This window comes from Oppia nitens, unplaced genomic scaffold (assembly GCF_028296485.1).
Source record: "Oppia nitens isolate AA-2021 unplaced genomic scaffold, nextdenovo-longstitch-racon4-pilon3 scaffold9_pilon_pilon_pilon, whole genome shotgun sequence".
NCBI classification, from domain to species: domain Eukaryota; kingdom Metazoa; phylum Arthropoda; class Arachnida; order Sarcoptiformes; family Oppiidae; genus Oppia; species Oppia nitens.
This window is the reverse complement of record NW_026533253.1, coordinates 3,027,892-3,044,490: the sequence shown is the minus strand read 5'-3', so window position 1 is coordinate 3,044,490 and position 16,599 is coordinate 3,027,892. Positions and strand designations below refer to the sequence as shown.

At 26.3% G+C, this 16,599-nt stretch overlaps 4 protein-coding genes across 4 annotated transcripts; 2 read left to right on the top strand and 2 right to left on the bottom strand.

Moving 5' to 3' along the window:
* Positions 1-514: 514 nt before the first annotated feature.
* On the bottom strand, positions 515-2,504 carry LOC128964533 (phospholysine phosphohistidine inorganic pyrophosphate phosphatase-like). Its single transcript, XM_054311153.1, has 6 exons — positions 2,429-2,504; positions 2,219-2,263; positions 1,263-1,450; positions 1,043-1,196; positions 757-968; positions 515-697 (listed from the first exon to the last, which is right to left on the bottom strand). Exons 1-6 carry the CDS (start codon positions 2,497-2,499, stop codon positions 546-548), a joined length of 822 nt encoding a protein of 273 aa, XP_054167128.1. The 5' UTR covers positions 2,500-2,504; the 3' UTR covers positions 515-545.
* A 6,016-nt stretch (positions 2,505-8,520) lies between these two features.
* LOC128964778 (prolyl 4-hydroxylase subunit alpha-1-like) lies at positions 8,521-11,196 on the top strand. Its single transcript, XM_054311415.1, has 10 exons — positions 8,521-8,615; positions 8,691-8,762; positions 8,830-8,996; positions 9,418-9,582; positions 9,777-9,937; positions 10,034-10,162; positions 10,233-10,406; positions 10,464-10,781; positions 10,865-11,030; positions 11,126-11,196. Exons 1-10 carry the CDS (start codon positions 8,521-8,523, stop codon positions 11,194-11,196), a joined length of 1,518 nt encoding a protein of 505 aa, XP_054167390.1.
* A 506-nt stretch (positions 11,197-11,702) lies between these two features.
* LOC128964777 (RNA exonuclease 5-like) lies at positions 11,703-13,284 on the bottom strand. Its single transcript, XM_054311414.1, has one exon. The coding sequence runs from the start codon at positions 13,230-13,232 to the stop codon at positions 11,703-11,705; it is 1,530 nt and encodes a 509-aa protein (XP_054167389.1). The 5' UTR covers positions 13,233-13,284.
* Positions 13,285-13,466: 182 nt separating this feature from the next.
* Positions 13,467-15,552, top strand: LOC128964526 (ATP-dependent RNA helicase abstrakt-like). Its single transcript, XM_054311143.1, has 2 exons — positions 13,467-13,606; positions 13,682-15,552. Exons 1-2 carry the CDS (start codon positions 13,565-13,567, stop codon positions 15,542-15,544), a joined length of 1,905 nt encoding a protein of 634 aa, XP_054167118.1. The 5' UTR covers positions 13,467-13,564; the 3' UTR covers positions 15,545-15,552.
* The last annotated feature ends 1,047 nt before the right edge of the window (positions 15,553-16,599 follow it).

Here is a 16,599-nt window from a genome sequence, read left to right as displayed (position 1 = left end):
TCTCGTCAATCGTTTGATTATTAATTTGATAATAAAATTACCGGTATATTGAAAGTCAAGGATTTTCAATGCAAAACATATTATGTATTATACTGTATATATCTTTTGCCATACATTGTATAGTATATAAAATAGTGTATTAATACTGTACTGTATATTTATAACTTATAAACGTTTTGTCAGTAACTTTATAAATGCCTCCGGACTTATGTTTCATATCTATGAACACATCAGCTATTAGGGCAATACTTTGTATGTAATTATCATAATAATAAAATATAAAAACTTACCAGTAATTTAACATTAAATATGACAAATAAATATTTTATTATTATCATTATTAGTAATACTAAAGCATTTTATTATATGACTTCTAGAATAAATTTATTTAATATCTTGTAAAAAACAGCAAGATCAATTACCGTAAGTTAAATCTAAAATATGTTTACCGGTATAAGTTATTTATATAATATATAAATTTTATATACGGTTATATATATTAATATTTGTTCATAATAATAATAATTAATAATAATAATAATCAATTAGCTGTCACTGTTGTTTGCAATAGCCCTGTGCGTCAATATTTGGTTGACAGCATCGGCCAAATTGTTAACAATGGCGTCTGGTTTAACTGTTGTGTGATTTTCATCGCTTGGCCTGTATTTGCCTGTTCTGACCAAAAGTCCTCTCATATCTTTAATAACAATAATTATTATAAACAAAATATCAAATAAACTTTAAATTATTTTATACCCATTTGCTGTGCGCCTCCAACATCACTATTGATGTCGTCACCAATCATAACTACATCCTCGGGCTTGAGATTCATAGAGTCGATAGCAGTCATGTAGTACTCTTTGGCTGGTTTTCCCATAATAACAGCTTTATTATCGGTCGCGTATTCCAGTGCTGCAGTATAGGCGCCCAAATCCAGAACCAATTCATTGCCCTCTTTATAGTATTTACTGAATCGTAAAAATTAATTAACACCTTTTGAATACAACTAAACGATGTGATAATAGATGATCTCTTTAGATACCCCTTTCCCATTGAGATCAATAGTGGATCTTTCATTGATAACAGCAATTGAAAGGCTTTGTTGACCGCATCATAAGTGAAATGTTGTGCCGCATCGCCAACGACCACACAATTGGCATTACTTTGGTCAATGTCCGCAAATTCGGGCATTAATTCTGTTATTATAAAATAATTGATTGTAAATTCAATGAAATATTATTACCAATTAAACATTGACATACCCGGGTAGATTAATAAATAAGGTCTTAAGTTTTGTTTGATAAGCATATGTCGTACGGCTGGTGCCGGTGCTATCACTTCCGATTTGTCCAACTCATAGCCAAAACGTCTTAATTTGGAGACTAATGAATCGGTGGTTCTCTGCGTTTCATTCGTACAAAAACGGAAAGGTATGCCATTTTGCCGGAGTCTATATGTATGTCAATCAATCAAATAAACAAATTTAATTAGTATATGCTATAAATAAAATGCATATTTCTATTCAATTTAAACAAAGTAATGTCAATACATATATTGATAATAAATACTATAAAAATTAATGATATAATTAATTTAAGATAAATTTGTTATATAAATAACAATCATATTCCTATAAAACAATTGTATGAAAAAATAATTTAACTACATATGTATTATCATTTTAGACAAAAATTTTTTTTATTGGAACTAATCAAATATGAAATGACATTTGAAAAGTTCAAAATAATTATATAATATTAAATAATCAAATTTATTTTCAGTAATTTTTAAATAAAGTAAGCTAAAATAAAAATTTGTGTCAAAAAATTATTATTTCAGTAAATTTTGTACAAAAAATATTTAATATAAAATTTATATAAATTTAAATGCAAAATTTGCAGCAAAACTATTATATATATTTTTTTGATTATTACTATAATTATGATGTGTTAATATGTATAATGTATTATATCACTATTATATCACAATTTAATTAATTAATTAATACCGCGATATTAACTTTGTATTAAAACGACTTTTTATATAAAATATCTTATTTAATGTTAATTATCATAATCAATGTCAACTATATAACTATAAACGTAAAAATCTAATTAAATGATAATAATTTTTAATTCAAAATAAATCTAATGTAATATAAAATGTTATGAATACTTATACAGTATTATAGAGTTAAGCGCTATAATTAAATACATACCGTTTGATAGCATCAACACTTCCAGCTATAGCTGTATCACAACCACTATAAATACAAATATTTTCTAAATATTATTTTTTATATTAAAAAATAATTTTAATTTTTTAAGTTTCTATATATATATATATCCTATTAAGTATTAATTACTTATTTACAATATTAATATCTACGAAATAATACTAAAAATTTATTTTTCAAATGTTTAAATACCTTTCATATAAAACTCCGGTTATATCTAATAATAAGCCTTTGATTTGTTTTTCTAACCATTTTTTACTCATAATTTTCAAATACAAAATAATTTAATTTCTAATCAAAATTAGTTTTTAAAAATATTTATAATTAATACACAAATAAATTATATTATTTTAAACTTTATAATTATTAACTTATAACAACTTTTGCCAATCAATTTTTCGCTATTTTTCAATTATTTTAAATACCGGAATTTAAATTAAAATATAATATAATAAATGCAAATAAATAATAATAGATATTAAAATAATTTTAAAAATTAATTGTAATTATAAAACCAGTTTATTATTATTATTATTATTTTTGTGGTTAAACAATCTCATAATATTCAGCAATAAATAAAATATTTGGTTTAAAAATCCAAACACACACACCATATGATAGTAAAATTGATAATAAACTATATTTAAAATATCAATTAATTAGTGTTTTAAATGATTAAATGAATGATTGATTGAATGACTGCATTGAATTCAATGTAAACATCGGATTATAAGCGCATGTGTTATACAATAATACATATCATATGATAATAACATTGAAAATATTATTTGTGTGGGAAATACAAGTTTCACTTAAATCTACAGACTCTGTAAATTTATTGTTAGTTTTATAATACATTTTTTTAAAACTTGTATATTTAGTAAAATAGATATCAATATAGATTAGTTATATATAGCCTATTGAAATTGTTTTTATTGTAAAGTTGTATTAAAAAACTTAATTTATTTTCAATTTAATTTAAATTTAAATAAACCAACTTTAGAAATTGTATAATTTATAATATATTTTATATTGTGCAGTATATACTCTATTTATAGTTATTTTCAATAATTTTAATTAATTTTTTATAAGAAAATTTATTATTGTCAATTAATAGTAAAATGGTTCAATTTAAATTAGTTATATACAGTAGTTTTATTTATATTAAATATATATATATATAATTAGATAATTTATTATACCTTTAATTAATCATAGTTAACACAATATTATTAAAAGTCTACACTCATTAAGCTATTTTATATAAGTATGACTAAATGTTTTATTATCTTATTTTATTTTATAATAATACAGTATTCAAATTAATGACTTTATTGTTTGAATAATAAATTTTATGCACATAAAAAATTATTTATATCATCAATTATATAAGTTCTCGATAAATCTAATGCAATCTAATATACAGGTACATTATATATTATGTATATTAAATATATTGTATGAAATTATAAATAATAAAATAATACTCAAAAAATATTTTTAGCAATACATAAATATCACTAATATAGAGATATGTATTTTAATTTATTATCAACTATTAAATTGCATAATAACTTTCAATTAAGTTGAAAAAAGAAGTGAAAACACAAAAAAATTATTATAATTTACTGTATATTAGTTCAAACAATTAATTAATTCATACTTTTTTATTTAATATATAGCACAGTATTTCATCCGTGATTTTTTGGAGAATTTATTTATTGTATTTATTAATTCATTTAGAAAACACTTATTTTCCGTAATATTTTAATTATAAATATAATCACAAATAATTTTGTTAAAAATAAAAAATAGTATTTAGTTAGCATAACGTGAAACTTAATTTAAGTTTAAATTATCAAATTATGTTCATTTACAATATAGTAATGTATAACTGATTTTAGATAAATACTAACTTTTTTAACATAACATAATTTTTTTTTAAATACAAGCAAACATCTTATCAAAAATTGTTTTTTATAATTAACTAATTTTATTCCAGATAGTAATATTTCTAAAGTTTTTTATTTCAATTTTAAGGTACCGTCAATTGATGCCAAATTATATATACAATGTTTACATAATGGGTATTAACAATTGTGTATTATTATGTTTTATCAAAAATGAATTAGTTAAATACAATTATATGTTTAGTAAATAGATATGGATTTATTTTGACAGTTAATTCAATCATGTGTTTCAAAATTAAATAAATAATAATATTTAGTATCTATTGTTTTTAGGTGAAACTTATTTAATTTTTTCTAAATTAGTTCATAAACTATTTATGCAGTAATAAAAATTGATATTTATAATTTTTAAATATTAATAATTAAATACATTTAATTAATAATATTTATTTTTTAACGTTATATCTATAAAAAAAATTAATTTAACATTTACAATTTTTACTCTAAATTACTCAATGTAATCTCATTAACTCTTAAATAATTGTTTTTATTTGGTGTAAATGGGAATTTTATCGCATTTAATTTAATGATTTAAATGTGATAAACTTGTTATTGTTAATAAAACATTTTTTAAAAATATATAACACAATATTTTGCTATTATGTTGATTATCTAATGATTGTTGATGATATATAACATCAATGTTAACTGTGTCCTAAATTTGGTAAATTTTTCTAACATTTGGGGGTCAATTACACTATATTTATTACAATATTTATTTGTATGTATAATATGTTTTATATTTATAAGTCCACACTAACCACTAAAAAAGAGAGATTACAACAAAAATATTTTTAGCATTAATAATAATCACAAAAACATTAATACAGTATAAAATGTGTGTTAATATTTAAAAATTTAATGCATTTAAAAAGCATTGAAAACCACTCCTGTCTGTATAATATAACAAACAGTGTATATATATATATTAATGCAATATTCAATGAGAAAAGTCATATTAAAACCACTATTTCATGATTTGATGATTACTAGTATTATTATTATTTTATCTCAAATTGTTATCTTAAAATCTTTTCATCTCAAATTACATAAAGTATTTGATGGAAAATTATATTATATTATTTTATTTAATTATTTTTTAAATTCATGTCATTTTTGATGACAAAAGAAATGGGATTTATTGTTGATTAAAAATGAAGATGAGTTTACTTATCGTTAATTTCTTATTAAAATTCAAAAATACTTTTTTTGTAAGACTATATAAAAGCACAGTTATCTCAGAGACTACGCAGTGAATAGATTGAAACAAACCACTAGTGTCTCGAGTGAATGGCTTCTCTAAAAGTCTAATACCTGTCCACTCATGCATATACTCAATGAGTATAACTCATAGACATAGCACATGCAATATACAAATATATACAGTGTATATATTTAACATTTACATACATGTACTCACATGGCCTGTATTTAACTATACTGTAGTTATATTCGAGTTTATTATTAATTAATTGTTTCGATATTTTATATATCAATGACTTTTGTTTGATAATTATCATTATATACTATAACTTAAGTTTTAAGTAAAAATATGTTTCACCATAAAAATATATGTCACAAACAAAATCAGTCACTCCTCATATCATATGATTCATACATATCTATTCAATAACCGATTGGAAAGTTGACTGAAAAATACCGTACAAATTGTGATACAATTCATGCGTTTATCAATAGTATAAATAGTTATATACTGTTGTAAAGAAAAACTATTATTGTTTTGTTAATAATGTTTGTTGTTTTTGTGGTTGACTTTCCTTTCTGTGATCTTATTTTATAACAATCTCTTGACTATAAAATCATTTGAACACAAGTTTCTCTTAATTCTCTTAAAACAAAAATTAGTTACACTTTTTTAAGTGATACAAACATTTATTTGGGATACTTTTACATAAATATATAGCAATTGACTGCCAATCCTCAGAGACTACATTTAAGAGTACTGTATATATATATATATATATATATGTTTAAGCACCGGTCGATTATATAACTTGTAGTTATCCAACAACAACAACATTATATAACGCGTCTACAATACTAAAGTATACTAAATCCAATATATTATAAACAAGTCCTTTAATGGGTCACAACGACTCTAAAAATAAATTTTTGTAAAAAGTTTTTTTTAATGCAAACACTGTTTCTTATTAAACATTGATTTGTTAGCACTTGATTTGGTGTGTGGTTTCTCATTGAAATAAATTTTTCAGTTTAAATCTTTGTGCATAAATTTTGCTTTCAGTTTAACTTTTAGTGTGAATTGTCTAAAATTATTATTTATTTGTTATTAAGATTCTAATAATACAATTAACATTATAAATATGGATAATTTTACATAATATAATAATATAAACATTTATTTGTTTATTATAAACTAAATTTCAAAATTATTTTAAAACATTCGTAAGTAAAAATTTTAATTATTTTTAAAATAAGAATTAATGTATCAATAAATCTTTAAGGTAAGTTTATTTATTTTATTTTTAATTTTTAATATAAATATTTATTTATTTTAAATCATAAATATCTAAATAATTTATATAATTATATATTTGTGTATATTTATGATTATATAAATATATTTATACCAATCAATACTATTTTGTATTAAAATTATTTTAAATTAATTTTTACAAAACTTGATTTATATTAAATTTATTTGCATTAAAAAGAGTGAAATTGAGTTCAATACCTCTTAGAAATTAAACTTAGAGTGTATATCAACTATAAATTATACCAAATATTTTATAATGTATTTATTTCTTTTTATTTTACAAATATTCATATCTATTAATATAAATAATTTAATTTATTTTTTAATGACAAACTATTTATAATTTAGACAATAATATATATTTATGTTGATTTATTTTAGTTAATTAATATTTTAAGTGTTATTAATTAATTTTTAGAAATATTTTTAAAAAAATAACACATAATAGTTAACTTAGGATTTAATGGGTTATTAACTACAGTATAAACTAATAGACACTATTTGAAAGCATTGTATCAAATTAGTGTTAAATATAATATGTCGTGAAATTAAAGATTTTAACATTATTATTTTGACATAACTTATATTTTACCTCTATTATTATCATTATTTTCTTTAAAAAGTGATTGGTTAAATTTCGTAATTGTTAAAAAATATTACTTAACACTTTAAAAATAATAATAACTTATTGACGCACATCATATATAAAATATGAATAATAAATATCTATATATTTATACAAATAGGATGAGAATGTATTTAATTATATATAAAATATTTGTGTTTAATTGTAATTTATTACATCTCATATAATCACATTAATTAAATAAAAATAAGATTTGTTTGATTACAAACAAAAAAGTAGCATTTATTACAAATACTGAAATTACAGATACAAATGTTGAAAATACTAATTTTTTGAGTTTTATACTGTATAGTAATTATATAAATAATTTTTTACGATTATTAGAATAAATTGTCGGCTAAATAATTATTTTAACTGACATTTATTACTTTCTCTTTTAACAAAACAAAAAAACTAACAAAAAAAAGGAAGTGATGCTCAAAAATTATCAAATAATTTTCAATATTGTTTTGTTTACATACATAAAAAATATTGAATAAATCATTTCCGTAAATAATTTTTTTTACTTAACTAACTTTTAACCCATTTTTAATATTATTACTATTATTTAAATATAAGGAATGAAAGTTTTTCAATTATTTACAATAGCATTGTTAAGCAATTATTATTATTGCTTTTTATTAATTTGTTTTTTATATTTGCAAATCTATTATCTAATTGATGGATACACTATAGGATTTATAGTTGTTTAACAGCATCGCTCATCTCCTGTTCCCTATTTTTATTTAGTTTTAAAGCTTAATTTTTTTTATTAAAATTTAATAGTAAAAACTATATGAAAATAATAAAGATAAATATAAGAAAACAACAATATACAGGTATAAAACAGAAAATAATTGATTTTTATATTTTTATTTCACGACTGCGAACTCAACCTATTTTTAAGACAAAACTTTTATAATCTTAAAATTTAATGCAATTCAATGTGAATTTTATATTATGAAATCTTAACTAATATATAGACTACCGCTGTGTGTAAAACAAAAAAAATTATCATATATTTTAATGTTTGAATTATAATAAACTTATTTAAAAAATCTTCAATCTATTAATATTATTTATTTTTGTAATTTCATTATATGTGTAATCTTATATTATTTGTCAGATTTGATTCAACAGTGATTTATAAATACAACTAAAATTGACAAAAATGCGAACAATCCTTGTGTTTGCGACACTATGTTTGGCCAAAACAAATGGTGATATCTTTAGCTCAACAGCTCATCTCCAGAGTCTTATGCATCTGTAAGTCAAAAGTTTAAATAATGCGATTAAATCTAATTTCAGCAAATTTATCAATTTTATGATACATTTTATTAGTGAAAGACATTTGGTTAGTGAAATGAGTGACTATTTGACTAAAATGGAGGCAAAATTATATGAGATCAAGAGGTAGTGGTCATCATATTGTTTATTGATATCAACATAAATGATTTAAACCAAATATCTTAATTAACAGTTATTTACATGAGTTTGCGTACACTGCCGGTCGGGAGGAGTTTGCCGGCAAGTTTGCCACCGATGAGATCGTAGGAAATCCCATACAAGCGTTTCAATTAGTTAAACGATTGACAATAAATTGGAGAAGAATTGAGAACATTATGGCAAAAGAAAATCTCTGGAATAGTAATCAAAAGTTTTTTTTAATTATTTTAATTATTTTTAGTTTTTGTCAATACTATTAGTATATCAATATAACTATACTTTAATGCAATAATTATCGCAATTTTTTCTATTATTTTGTTTTAATATATTAGTTGTTGTTTTGGTAGTTATTTTCAGAAATTTAACTTTTTTCTAAAAACATTGCTTTCTTTGTACAAACAAACAGATTTATTGTTAAATTAATGTCACTTTTTGAAAATCTTGAAAACTACTAAAAAAACTTATAAATAGACTGTCATTGAACTTGTCTTTTTTGATAATGAAATTCATTACAGAAAATTATTTTTATTTTTTTATTGTATTTAACAAAAATATGATACCAATATCATTATTAGACCACTTAATGATTTGTATGTCTATGTTATGATTGAAATTATTTCAGAAATTGAAGAGCTAACCGATGTGTATCAGTCATTTATGCCGAGTCAGGAGGACCTTCACGGGGCAGCCCTCGCACTCGTCAGACTTCAGGATACCTATAATCTAAATATGACTGACTTAGCCAAAGGCCAGATCTTAGGCTATCAAACAAACGTTGAGATGACGGGTATGTGTTTATTCATATAAATAAAAACCATTGCATTCCCATTATTGTTAATTAACCTATAAATAAAATATTATGCCTTAAAGTCTAAATACTAGTTTTACAATAATATTTATTTATTAGTAAAATTTTATTCGGATTTATATATATATAAATAAAAAATGAATAATTTTTAAAAAATATTCTCAATTTAAAAGCCCGGGACTGCCTTTATTTGGGAAAACATTCCTTTAATAATGGATATTACGGTCATTCAATTGAGTGGTTTGAGGAGGCGCTCATTAGAGCTCATCGGGAGGACAACCGGACGGCATCGGTAGAGGAAATTATGCCGTTTTATAATATGGCCGTTGAAATTGTATGATAATTTAGTTTTATAATTCTCATAAATTTTTAACTAATACTGATTCTTAAAAAATAATTTTGATTTAATTTATAGCACGATAACCTGGAGACTGACCAAAATTATACGGATTATTTCAATGAAAACCGGATAAAAGGTGCCACCAAATTGAAGATAGTTGAGGGCGAGTCAGATGATTATCACAACTACCAGGCTTTATGTCGCGGAGAAAATCTTAAAGTAAGATACCAAACGTTAGATTTAGTAAATAATATATAATTTATTTATTTTATAAATTGATATTTTTTAGACGGCTAAAGAGGAAAAAAATTTAAAATGCTATTTAACAAATAAAGGAAATCCATTACTCATACTACAGCCCATCAAAGTGGAAGTGTTTAACGAAAATCCATTAGTAGTTATGTTTCACGATTTGATGACTGAATATGAGATGCAAACTTATAAAGATTTGGCAATTCCTATGGTATGACTATATTATTGAATATCATTTAAATTAACTGTTATTTATGGGCACCGGTAGTTGACTCGAGCCAGAGTTCAAACAGAGAATCACGACGACGAAGTATCAAAAGTGAGAACCAGTCAGACGGCTTGGTTTTCGCCACAAAGTCATAAAATGGTCGCTAATCTTAACCATAGAGTCGAAGCCGTCACCGGTCTATCAGTAGATATGGATAAAAGTCACTGTGAATTAGTGCAAATTGCCAATTATGGTATGGGTGGCCACTATGTGCCTCACTATGACTATCTAATAGTCGACCGACCAGAAGATCAAAGACATCTGGCGCCAGCCCGTGAAGTGGCAGCCGGTGACCGGACAGCAACTCTTATGTTTTATGTTAGTCGTGTTTTTTAACAATTTATTATAAATATTAATCAATATATCAGTTAATTTGATATCTAATTCTCAAATTTAAATAGTTATCAGATGTTATCAAAGGTGGTTCGACTGTATTTCCTCGATTGGGTACTAAAGTTACACCAGAAAAAGGTGCTGCAGTTTTCTGGTATAACCTCTACAGAAATGGTGAGGGCATTGAAGACACAGTACACGGGGCCTGTCCTGTACTGATGGGTGAAAAATGGGGTAAATATTTCACTTATTAAAAAAATTCAATTAAGTAACTAAAAATCATTAATAATAATTATTATTACTATTTAAATGACTTTACAATTGAATAGTTGCTAACTATTGGATCAGAGAAATAGGACAGACTTTCAACAGACGGTGCTCTTTAAATCCAAATGAATGAAATAATGATTAAGAAATACAAGTCATTAATATAATTAATATTGAAATAAAATATTAAAATAATTTCAAATATATAAGTATAGCACAAATACAATCAATACTCTATACAGTAACTCATTGTTTCAATTCATGCAAAACTACATTCACTAATGATTTATTGAAAATTTTAACGAATCACTCTTTTGGCTTAATTTTTGTAAATATAAATAATTTGATTCAATTGATATTTAAAAGTGAGATTATTTTTCAAAGATTATTATGTTATATAATTTGTATTATAATTTATAAATGTATTATAAAATAATTTTATTTTAGATATAAAAAATTTAATAAAATGATTTCATGTCAAATTTAATTATAGTATAATTACCGTAATCTATATAATAAGATTTAAAATTTATTATACAATAGATTACGGTATAAATTAATAAAATTTTTAGTTAAAATATAATTTCGTAAAGCATTAATAAAAATACAATTTATTATAAATCATTTATTTTTAAAAAATTAATATTTAATAAAACATTTGCCATTTTTATGAATAAGAATACATATTTGTTTGTCTGAATGAATGCATCGACTGATGGCTTCTGAGACTTGTTGTGTCTTATGTTTGTTAAGACAATTGTAAATAACAAGCAATTTGTCGCTACAGTCGAGATCAACATAATCATAGAAAAGCGTTAATTTCTTGTTATGGGTCTCCAAGAAGTTGTTAATAGAAATCGTCTGATTCATTGACATACTGTTGCAGTGGTAGTTCACTTTTGACAATACTCTGTCTCCAAATTCAAGACCCATACTTAGCTTCAGTTTAACCAATTTCATTGTCGCTATCGCGTCCTCAGCCGAGTCATGACCACTGTGTCGATCATTACTCTCGTGATTCTGTATATCCAAATTCAAAAACTTTTTGCTCAAATATTTGAGCGACGATTTAATTGGTCTCAAACCGGATGTATTGTATATAACACTGGTATCGATAACATAAGGATGAATCAATTGCAAAGCCAATAAATCACTGTTTAAACTTTGACCACAAATAATACCATCTTCAGGAATAAGTTTGTCTAACTCTCTGTAAACGTCTTCTAAGGTAGTGGTGATTGGATCCAACAATTTCTTTGTAATTCCGCTAAATCTCGTCAAATAGTTTACTATTTCATTTGGCGGCTTAACTAATGTGTCGTAAAGGACGACACAGTTCTCGTCGACAACAGAAATACGGGTCACTTCCAGTTTATCAGCTGTTGTGAAACACATCTCACAGTCGATGGCATATAACGGCGATCTATTAGTAACGGGAATGTAATTGGATTTAAGAGTACAAAACGTTTTGCAGGACTTGTCTGAAGACAGCGGATACTTCTCGACGGCCATCTGTAGCGGCGATAACAACAATTCAGTTCTTGAAATCTTCTCTTCATTAGATATTTCAATTGGATTTGATTTAACTGAAGCGTCAGATCTTCTTTTTTTATGCATTTTATCGATCTGTCGATTACTTAACCGAACCGTAAGTAATGAGTTAATCCAATCGTCTTTGACGTCAAATTGGACACAATATTTAAAGTCACTTTCAGAAAACAATTCTTCACTTATGTCCAAATCGATGACAAAAATTGTCACTTTTGATGCTTTCGTTGGCTTAAAAACTTTACACCAATTGGGTGGACACGAGAGTCGAGGTGGAGGCAAAAGTGTCGCTAAAATCAATTGCTGTATGTCTTCAATAGATAGCACTTCGGGTGACTCAGTGGCCAAATATTTGTCTTCAACAGAAATTTTCGGTCTTTCAGTGACCAACCTTTTGGACAACTTTTTTCTTAATTCAGACATTTGTTTAAAGTTTGTGGTAAAAACATTATTATCTTCTTTTTCAATGTTATTATTAACAATAGTTTGGATATAATTGTCTTTCTTCTGCTTTTCGCTGTTCACACCATTAGTATCACTACTAATCAGATCCAAAAATGTTTGGATTTTTTGCTTTTTTCGTTCAAATTTTTCTAACTTTTTATCGCTAATACGTTTCATAACTATTTATTTCAATGTATTTTTCAAATCAATTAATTTAACAAAACATTTGATTGAAAAAAATGTTTTAATAAAACAAATAAATATTAATTAATTTAATTGTTATTTAAAAAACACGTTTTGTGTCGACATTTAAACAACACATTTGTGTGTTAGACGTAATTTATGTTTGAAATAATACAAACATAAATTTATTAATATTTAATACATTGACTCAACACAATTGATATACAATTTGAGCATAAATTACGTCAATAAACAAATACTTGAAGTAAACAAAAACATAGAAAGTATTCAAAATATTTACGAATAAAATCAATGTTTTCCAAGACATGAGTCATTCAAACCAATCAACCGATGGACCCGTCGTTAAGGTATGTCTTCATTGGTTTTGATGACAAAGAGTTTCACAAACTTTTTTGGTCATTATTTTTGTTGTTTTTCAATAGAGATATCGTCGCGAATCTCCGAAATCCGAGTCCAATCAATCAGATGACGACTCGTATGTGCCGTACGTTCCGGTCAAACACCGACAGAAAGCAATGCACCAACAGTTGACTCGTGTCCGCGATTTGGTTTCGTCGACCGACGAGGAAAGGTCACGAACCGGTTTCGATGATCACGAGAACCGTACGGCCGATGGAAGCAAAGCTGCCGAAGTTGTCGATGAGTTAGACGAATGGCGTAAATCTAATGTCAGTCTTTTGGATCAACACAATGAACTGAAAAAAAAGTTTGAACTCAAAAAAGAGTCGGCGATTGAGAAACAACTGAAAGAGGAAGAAAAACTTCTGGAAAGTGTGGCCGAAAAGAAGGCGCTGATGGCTGTGTCTGAGTTGGCTAAAGGTATTCAATACTTTGATCCGATTAAAACCGGTTGGCAACCGCCGCGACATATTCGGGAAATACCTAAAGAAAAACACGAAGCTTTGAGACAAAAGTACCGAATTTTGGTCGAAGGCGAAGACATTCCCGAACCAATCAAAACATTTAAAGAAATGAAATTTCCAAAAAGTATTATAAATGCACTGAAAAAGAAAAAAATTACTAAACCGTCACCCATTCAGATGCAGGGATTACCAGCAGTGCTGTCCGGTCGAGACATGATTGGCATTGCATTTACCGGTTCAGGAAAGACATTGGTGTTTGTGATGCCAGTCATTATGTTCTCTTTAGAACAGGAGCTGTCGCTACCATTTATCAAAGATGAGGGTCCATATGGTCTGATCATATGTCCATCCCGTGAATTGGCCAAACAGACCTACGAAATTATACAGTATTATTGCGAAGCACTGATGCACAGCGGAATGCCTTCTCTTCGGGCGTGTCTATGCATTGGTGGTGTTTCCATCAAAGAACAGGCAGATCTAATTAGACGAGGAGTTCACATAATGGTTGCCACTCCGGGACGTCTGATGGATATGTTGGAGAAGAAAATGATTGGACTCCATGTCTGTCGATATTTAGTTTTGGATGAAGCGGATCGTATGATTGATATGGGATTCGAAGAGGACGTCAGAACCATATTCTCATATTTTAAAGGCCAAAGACAGACACTATTATTTTCAGCGACAATGCCTAAGAAAATCCAGAACTTTGCAAGAAGTGCTTTAGTCAAACCGGTTACAGTTAATGTCGGCCGCGCCGGTGCCGCGTCAAAGGATGTCGAACAACAGGTCGAATATGTTAAACAAGAGGCGAAGATTGTTCACCTATTGGATACATTACAAAAAACAGAGCCACCAGTTCTTATATTTGCAGAGAAGAAACAGGATGTCGATGCCATACATGAATATTTGTTGTTAAAAGGTGTAGAAGCGGTGGCCATTCACGGTGGCAAAGATCAAGAAGAGAGATCACGCGCTGTGGCCGAGTTTAGGCGCTCAGAAAAGGATGTCTTAGTGGCCACTGATGTTGCTTCTAAAGGACTCGATTTTCAAGAGATCAAACATGTTATTAATTATGATATGCCGGGAGATATTGAAGATTATGTGCACCGAATTGGTCGTACGGGTCGTTATGGTAGACAAGGAATAGCGACAACTTTTATTAATAAATCGATCGAAGAATCAATTTTATTGGATTTAAAGCATCTGCTTATTGAAGCCAAACAAATATTACCCCCATTTCTTGAGGCACTTCAATCGGAATCTGAAAAATATTTGGATTTGGGAGATGAAAGGGGATGTGCTTATTGTGGCGGTTTGGGTCATCGTATCACTAACTGTCCTAAACTGGAGGCCATGCAAAACAAACAGGCCTCGAGTGTCGGCCGCAAAGATTACTTGGCCGCCGGAACAGCTGATTGGTGAACATGTTATATGCATTTATTTTTTTATTAAATATATTAAAAATATCATTTTGTATTTATCTTATCATATAATAAATATTTGTTTTTACTGTAAAATATTTTATTTACTTTAACGGTAGTAGTTTTTTCAAATGTTGTTATTATTATTACCTCAATTAATATTATTTAGTATGAATTAGTTTATAGATGACTTAAAAATTAATATTACCTGTATATGCAATGTACTACTTATTAGTAATTTAATTATTATAATTTATAAGTTGTCTATACACTTATCGATATAAGTTTATACATTATATTTTTGGAAATTTCAAGACACTACAATATAATTGCTGTCATTATTATTTTGATATATTAATTGTCGGCTCAATGATTGTTGGGAAATGGCTTTCCTATTGTTAGGTTAGTCGGCAAACCGTCTATTGTCTTGAATGGACAGTTAATCTCTTCACATGGATTCGTCTAATTTCAATTGCATTCCTTTCAAAACACTATTACCACAGCTATTAATAGGTTATTAGCGGCTCTGGCTATCTATAAGTAGTCCAGTAGTGCACAGTTAACATATATTAGAGTATACAATGCATTACACGTATATATATATATAAAAGAGGAACCGTTCATTAGTGACCTTTTAAATGGTCAACAAAATAGATTATATATACATTCTGTATATATGTACAGGTAGTATAGGTATATATTGCAATGTATATCATTATTAATCTATTGGTTATCTTATATTTATAGGATAGCATAACCTAAGTGTGTGTGTGTGTGTGTAAGCTTGAGAGGAACGTATGGTTTCTTAAAATGCTAATAACCTATTAATAACCTGAAATGAATGCCCAGTTGGCTATTCCTAAGAACAGATTAATAAGTTAATGACCACAATGTAAGTCAGTGCCAAAGAGCCAGTGCACCGTTGGGTCAATGCTGTACTGTTTAAAGGCATCTCAAATATTTACCAACTTTTGGCAATTGGTGTGTGATTTTAGAGCTGGTATTTAATAGCATCGATGATAGTTTCATATAAAGTTATGGTTACCAATGCTATTG

Coding starts and splice junctions, on each gene's coding strand:
- LOC128964533 (XM_054311153.1), bottom strand. CDS start 2,499: ATGAGTAAAAAATGGTTAGAAAAACAAATCAAAGGCTTATTATTAGAT. Junction 2,264..2,428: donor ACCGGAGTTTTATATGAAAG/GTATTTAAACAT, acceptor TTGTATTTATAG/TGGTTGTGATACAGCTATAG. Junction 1,451..2,218: donor AGTGTTGATGCTATCAAACG/GTATGTATTTAA, acceptor ACATACATATAG/ACTCCGGCAAAATGGCATAC.
- LOC128964778 (XM_054311415.1), top strand. CDS start 8,521: ATGCGAACAATCCTTGTGTTTGCGACACTATGTTTGGCCAAAACAAAT. Junction 8,763..8,829: donor AAATTATATGAGATCAAGAG/GTAGTGGTCATC, acceptor CTTAATTAACAG/TTATTTACATGAGTTTGCGT. Junction 10,163..10,232: donor GTCGCGGAGAAAATCTTAAA/GTAAGATACCAA, acceptor GATATTTTTTAG/ACGGCTAAAGAGGAAAAAAA.
- LOC128964777 (XM_054311414.1), bottom strand. CDS start 13,232: ATGAAACGTATTAGCGATAAAAAGTTAGAAAAATTTGAACGAAAAAAG.
- LOC128964526 (XM_054311143.1), top strand. CDS start 13,565: ATGAGTCATTCAAACCAATCAACCGATGGACCCGTCGTTAAG. Junction 13,607..13,681: donor CCGATGGACCCGTCGTTAAG/GTATGTCTTCAT, acceptor GTTTTTCAATAG/AGATATCGTCGCGAATCTCC.